General features: G+C 48.9%; 1 protein-coding gene across 1 annotated transcript in view; it reads left to right on the forward strand.

The window, feature by feature from the left end:
• Gorasp2 (golgi reassembly stacking protein 2) overlaps nucleotides 1–6052 on the forward strand; it is a 29593-nt gene extending 23541 nt beyond the window's left edge. The window contains exons 8-10 of the mRNA XM_021191977.1: nucleotides 2695–2781; nucleotides 3546–3665; nucleotides 4983–6052. Of these exons, the coding sequence (XP_021047636.1) occupies nucleotides 2695–2781; nucleotides 3546–3665; nucleotides 4983–5317 (542 nt within the window). The 3' untranslated portion in view covers nucleotides 5318–6052. The remainder of the gene's footprint in view (nucleotides 1–2694; nucleotides 2782–3545; nucleotides 3666–4982) is intronic.
• The last annotated feature ends 1209 nt before the right edge of the window (nucleotides 6053–7261 follow it).

The raw sequence follows: 7261 nt of genomic DNA on the forward strand, positions 1-7261 counted from the left end.
GAACCCACCAACCATCACACTCCCTTAAGAATCTGATAGCAAGGGTGCTGGGGGGGGGGGGGTGGCTCAGCAGTTAGGGCACTACTGTTCTTCCAGAGGTCCTGGGTTTGATCCCCAGCACCCACATGGCAGCTCACAACTGTCTGTAACTCCTGTCCCAGGGGGTGCAACATTATTTTCTGGTATCTGAGGACACTATGCCCCTATAGTACACAGACATTTATGCAGGCAAAACACTCACACACATAAATTAAATATAACAATTCTTTAAAAATCTGATAACAGCAAAGAACAGTCTTCTCCAAAAACGGCTAGGAACTTCCCAGGCTGAGTAAAGCCCATTCGTGGCCCTAGGTTGCAATCCTTGGCTTAGAGTCGGTCAGTTAGTGTTGTGGGAGATGTTACAAAGGAGCCTGCCAGCTCTCTGCGGGGTGGACCCTGCTCCACAGGCAACCCTCCGCAGCCAGCTCCACTGTGCCCTATCGCTGTACTCCCCGCTCTTGTCCGCTTGTCCCTGGCTCCGCTCCTTCCTCAGCCATAAACCCATGTAGTTGGAGATCCCACATTCCAGTAACTAAATGGAACTGCCAACCTCTCAGTTGCATATCACAATGCCCAGCAACCCAGTAAAATCAACCACTTACAGCTTAATTAACCAATCAGATTTATGTATCAATAATATCACAACTTACAAGATGCCAATATAATAATTCAGAGCCAATTGATAATGATAAAAGCTTTATCCCAATTAATATAACTTTACGATACCACAACTACTTGTGGCTGGTAAACACCACACGGGGTTCATGTCCACAGCCATCTTCCTTCTCCCCCTACCGCCTGCCTACCTCCCTGTCTCTGCAGCTCTTAGCTCCACCTCCCTTTTCCCTGTCCAATCACAGACCTCTTCTGTACTAATGTAATTGGACAGGGAAAATCCTGTGACAAGTTAGTTTTTGGTACAAAATATGAGATTTACCCTTTAAAAAGGAAGAAATATCATGTGAAGGGTTTTATTAGGATTTAAGCAAATCCAGGCTATTTTTATTTTCTTTTTGTAAATTTTTTTTAGATTTTTTTTTTTTTAATATGTATGAAAGTTTTGCCTTCATGTGTGTACGTGCACCACACATGCTCCTGCTGCCCATGGAAGTCAGGGCATCAGATGCCCTGGAACTAGAGTTATAGACTGTTGTGAGCCCCATGTGGGCCATGGGAACCAAGCCCTCTAGAGGAGCAGCTAGTGCTGAGCCGTCCCTCCAGCCCGTCTTCATTTCTTACAGGCAAGATTTAAGATAGACATATAAAATAGTTATAACATTGCTCTTGTCTGTTACTACTTAACAAGCACACACTGGTAAATGTGTGGTCCAGAAAAGAGAGGGGTCTCCCATACTAGAGTCTGGCAGCCTGAGGTCCCAGAACTCTGGCTTTCTCTTCTTTGTTCATCTCTTTTTGTCTTTCCTTCCTTCCCTCCTCCCTCCCCCTCTGCCCTCTTTTGCATGTCCCCAGCTTCTTCAGGAAAGCACTTTGTACACTAGTAAGTAAGGCAGCTGCCTAAGGTTGGCTCACCCTGTTAAGAGCAGTTCGCTCCTGTTGCTTATTAAAACATATCCCTGTCAGGCAGGGTGTGGTGGCGCACGCCTTTAGTTCCAGCACTCGGGAGGCAGAAGCAGGCAGATTTCTGAGTTCAAGGCCAGTCTGGTCTACAGAGTGAGTTCTGGGACAGCCAGGGCTATACAGAGAAACCCTGTCTCAAAAAAAACAAAAAACAAACAAAAAAACCATATCCCTGTCTGGCCCAAGTCTGGCTCAGCACAGGGCTTGAGCACCACTCCCTGGGACACCGATGTGAGCAGCAGATGTGAGGAGACACCCTGCAGCTGGAGCCCAAGTCTAAGCACCAGTTCATTTGTTTGAAACACATGCACGTAGCTTGACGATCAATGTGTACCGGGTTATCAGTGTGCCTGTGTTTTGACTTCCATCTCTTATGTGAGGTATGGAATTTTCCACTTGCAGAGTCACATTGGCTCTCAAAAAAGCTTTATATTTGGGATTAACTCAGATTTTGGATTTTCAATTAAGGGTATCCAACATGTATTACTATTGTGACAGAAAAACCTCCCACTTGAATAGGTTAGTGCCAGTAGACGTGTCTTCATCAGATGGCATCCTGGGGATCCTTGTATGTGGAGAATATTTCCACAGCCTCTCTTGGTACAGGTGGGGATGCGTTGGGTATGTAGGAACTGAGGCTAAAGGAAGCCTTGTCCTTCTCTGCACCACTAGGAATGCAAGTGTTGTGTGTCTGCTGAGACAGCCCTGTCACCACCCTTGTCCTCAGGCCGCCTCTCACTGTTGCAGGGCAGAGGGGGCTCCGGCAGCCCATGTTTGCGTGTTTGCACGAGCCTGCTCTTGGTCTGACCCATCTTAGGGCAGTGACAGATTTCTTGTCCAGGGAGCTTATCCAGGGAGGCTACACAGTTTTCTCCCCTCGCCAGGCTGAGCTAAGGTGTCTGTCAGGGCCATACATGCATTGGTGAGTTAGCTCTGAAAGGTTATACATAGTAAAGATGCAGCCAAGAGTTAGGCCTGGCCGTAGGGAAGCCAGAACAGCGCCCTCCTGCCTGTGATCTCTTCATATCTGACAGTAGAATTGCTTATAAAATGATCTAATGTGCTTTATTTTAGGCATACCAACTGTACCATTGTTGCCACCACAAGTAAACCAGTCCCTTGCTTCTGTGCCACCAATGAACCCAGCTACCACATTACCAAGTAAGCAGCAGGCTAAAGTCTTGTTTGATAATGGTGTTTGCTCCTGAAACTCTTTGTCTTTTAACTGTCTATTATCACCGCAGAGCTCTGTGACAGAACAGGGGTACTCTCCTTAGCAGGCCAGGAAACAGGTGCCACTTAGCCTGAGACTCCCCAACGTCTCACCTCCCCACCCATGTGTGTGTAGGACTTCCTGTGGCTGTTCTGTGGCTGCCCTGGCTAAGACAGCACCTTATTTATTTGTATATTGAGAAGTTCACATGTTAAATTGTGTGGATTCTTTGTATTTCCAGTACAGACTAAGTCCCATTGTCTAGCTGATATCAATGAGATGTTACTTGAGTGATGAGTATGTGCGTTGTCAGGGCCTCCCATTACAGGGTTCCTATAGTTACAAGTGTGCAGATGTAGTCAGCCATGAACTGCGCATGTGCTCACACAGAATGATGGGGCAGCACGGTGAGCTGTTAGTGTGTAGGTGTCGACTTGTGCTTCCTAGGTGGTTGCCACAGTAAATGAGCCTTTTCTCCGGGTACTAGATCACTGGGCACCTTCTCTCCTGTCCAGGGCGTTGGGAGCATGTGTTGCTTGTTGTAGCATTTGCTGGTTTCACAGCCTAATCCCTTAGACACGAGAGCATGTTCTGAGATTCAGTTGTTGCTCACCAGTGAACCCTGGTGATGGAATTCTAAGAGATCCTTTTGTCAGCATGTGTGATCCCAGGTCAACGACTTACCATGTGTGCTTTCTCACCCTCTGCTCAGGTCTGATGCCTTTGTCAGCAGGGCTTCCTAGCCTCCCCAACCTCCCCAGCCTCTCGAACTTCAACCTTCCCGCTCCGCACATCATGCCAGGGGTCGGTTTGCCAGAGCTCGGGAACCCGGGTATGTTGCACGCCTTACCCTCCTAAGACATTGCTAATAAAAACATGGATTCAGGAAAGTGAGGTCTCCAGCTCAGTCTTTTCCAGAAAGAGCAACTCAGCTAAACACGCTCACACTTCAGCTCCTTCTAATCAGTATCCATCTTGTATATGGAGAAGAAGAAAGAAAGAAGTCCAGGGTCCAGCGTTCTGCCTCCCTCCCTTTCTCTGCACCCTGGCAGGTTTGGCCCCAGGCAGGCTCTCGTAGGATCAGTGGAGTGGCCCTGTGCGCTGAATTTGACAGTGTGGTACAGGTCACCTGCTGAAGAGGCTGGAGTCCTCTCTTCACTTCCTGTTCAAGGATGCAACCCACAGGAAATGCTGCTGCCTGCTCTGTGCAGTCCAGGCCTGGTATTTTTCATTTTTCTGAGATTGGAGGAGCAGGGGGAGTCTCAGTGTAGCTGGCCTAGACTAACCTCAAATGGATTAACTTCCTGCCTCAGCCTCTCACGTGCTAGGATCGCAGGCCTGCGCTCAGTGCCAGCTAAGTGTTCTCGGTGTTGACAGATGGTTTTATAGTAGTAACCCAGAGTACCAGCTGCCAGCAGGTGGCGCTCAGGTCCTAGCCCGGGTGGTAAGGGAACAGCAGTCCCAAGCCTGCTCTTGCTGATGCCCCCTGTGACTGCCCATCACGACGCTGCAGTGATCACTCCATACTAAATAGTGGTTGTCATCGTCACACTTGTGACAGATTTGCAGTTTTTACATCTTCAGGACCTGGGAAGCCCCAGCCACACCCACCACACTCCCTGCTTCTTTCCCCTGGTGCCCATATTCTTGGTCCCTCTGTCTTTAAATGCAGCAATCCTCTAAGAACAGGACCAGCTTCTCCAGCCACTGGTATCCTGGATATACCTCATACAATCCGCATTCCCTTTGCTCTTTCCTCTTTAAAAATCTCTAGAATAACGCGCCAAGAGCAGCATAGGCAGTGCGGGGCCTCCCCAGGTGCAGGGCGGCTTCCTTGAGGCAGCCCTCTCAGCTCCTTCCTCTTAGCTGACAAGAGGCGCCTTGCCTAGGCAGGATCCTCCTAGCTCACATCTGGCCAGCACCCTTGAATGCCAGGGAGCACTGCTTTCCATCGTTCTGGAAGGATCTGTTGTTCCATCAGCAGATACCCTGAGTGCAGGGCTGAGCACACGGAGCTTGAGAATGGAAAGCTTTTGGCCCCAGCCTCCAGTTAGAGGTCGGCTGCAGGCTCTCGGGTGCAGGTAGAAGAGCTTGATGGCCGCACTCTGGTTGCCGGGAGGATGTGTAACCTCTGCTGTTTCTATCCTAGGTTTGCCACCTCTTCCCTCCTTGCCTCCCCGAAACTTACCTGGCATTGCACCTCTCCCCATGCCGTCCGACTTTCTCCCGTCATTCCCTTTGGTTCCAGAGGGCTCTTCTGCAGCCAGTGCAGGGGAGCCGCTGTCTTCCCTTCCTGCCATGGCCCCACCTTCTGACCCTGTCATGACTACTGCAAAGGCAGACGCCTCTTCCCTCGCTGTGGATGTGATGTCTCCTGCTTCCAAGGTCCCCACCACTGTTGAGGACAGAGTCAGCGACTGCACCCCGGCCGTCGAGAAGCCAGTGTCTGCCGTTGTGGATGCAGATGCTTCAGAGCCTTCTTAACTGGGAACCAGTGTTCAGAACCAACGTGGTCTGCTTAGTTAACCACGGGGTCAGATCTGGGATCGCAAACTACCATTGATTTCATACTAGTTTGTACCGTATCTGTAGGTGTTCTGTACATAATTCTAAGGGGAAACTACGCAAGAGGCTTGCCTCCCACCACGTTGGGAGAATTACAGCCGAGGAGGGGAATCTGAGAAGTGCTGGTATTTTAAACAACCAAAAGCAGTTGTCATGGGTGGCTTGCTGCCAGGCATCCACTGCCGCTCTGGGATGTACATCTTTGGAAGAGAGATGGCGGGGTGCCCGCTGGGTTCCCTGTACCACTGCTATGCCTTGTGTAAGGAAATGAAATATTTTATGCCTAGTGCCCACACGCAACGTTTCTTGTACTTTGTAAGTTGTTTGCAAGAACACAGACCACCTCACTAAACTGTAAAAGGAAACAAGAATTTAATGTTGGTCTCTGTGAGTCGCATCTCTATTACGGTTTACACAAAGCTCCCGGTTGAAGATGTTTTGTTCCGGTTCATGACACACTATTAATTGAACATCTTTTTATTCTGCCTGTACACAGATCTTGTTTTGAACTCAGAATTATTCAGACACCATTTTGTAGCTGCTGCTGTTGCTTTAGATGCCTGTGGTGAGATGGCATTTAAAGAGAAAGAGAGGAGCTGTGCTCTGTAGCTACTTAACGGTATCGCGGCAATAAACTCCAGTCGCTTTACGGTCTCCTTGTGTTCTGTCTAAGTGCTGCGCGTGTACTTCATGTGTGCCTCACATCTCTCAAGTCAGCTTATGGTGGGCGTGCTTTTCTAAGTCTCCAAGAGCTGCTACATCAAGAGGAATTGATTTCCTGGGTGATAGAAAAGTATCTGAAAGCTCCCTTTGGAAATAAGGTGGAAGCAGTTTGTTGACTGTTGACCTGGTACTAGCATAAAGACACCCACTCCACAGTGGTGGCCATTGCTGACTCTGCCAGAAACCCAGCCCCTCTCCCGGGATGCATTTATAGAGACACAGGCCTAAAGTTGAGTGATGTAGAAATCTCCAGCAGTCCCAGCACTGGGCATATCTGAAGCAGTCTGGCAGCTCATGAGCCAAATTGGCAAGTTCCACTCGGTGAGAGAGCATGCCGCAAAAACAGGTGATTGAGAAAGGCGTCTGATGCAGACCTCTGGTCTCTCTCCCCTCTCTCCCCCTTCCCATCTCTCCTCTTTCTCTCCTCTCTCCAGAAAGATACAGCAGCCTTTAAGGCAGTCAAAGCAACTTTTCAAGCTGTATAAAAGCAATGCTTAAACAGCAGTTTCTCCAATGAAGTGTCGTCTTTGCCCTTAGTGGCTTATCATTTGAGAAGGTTATCCAAGAAGATATCTGAGAGTCTAAGAAGCCCCAGGCTCTAGGGGAGAGGGCCTCAAAACACCCACAGGGAGTGTGAACTCTACTTGAAGTGCAAAACTGAGTATTCTCTTCAGGAAATCATGAGTCTCTCAGTGTTGGGGATTAATCCCAGGGCCGTGAGCAAGCTGGGTAAATGCTTCCCCAGTGATCTCCTTAGCTCCAGTCATTTGAGGGCAATGGTAGATTCTGTACTAGGTTCCAGAAGCACAGATTTAAGACTGTGTCCTGGTCAGTATGCCACTCTCTTTGACAAGCCAAGAAGAACCTTGTGGGTTTAAGTGCTATAGTCAACAATGGTGAAGCTATGTAACAGCCCCTGGTGGCAGATGGGGGACACAGTCTTGATTCTCAGGAATGCCAGGGCAGTAATGATGTTGGATTGGGCTGGGTTAATCTCAGAGATCCTTGAAGTACAGTGATTTAAAGTTTATTTCTCCCATTTTAGACAAGTTTCCAGCCAGACAGTGGTGTTGGTGGTATACTTTAATCCTTTAGCTCCAGCACTTGGGAGGCAGAGGCAGGCTGAGCAGTTTGTGGCCA

Source organism: Mus pahari, chromosome 3 (genome assembly GCF_900095145.1).
Source record: "Mus pahari chromosome 3, PAHARI_EIJ_v1.1, whole genome shotgun sequence".
Lineage (NCBI taxonomy): Eukaryota > Metazoa > Chordata > Mammalia > Rodentia > Muridae > Mus > Mus pahari.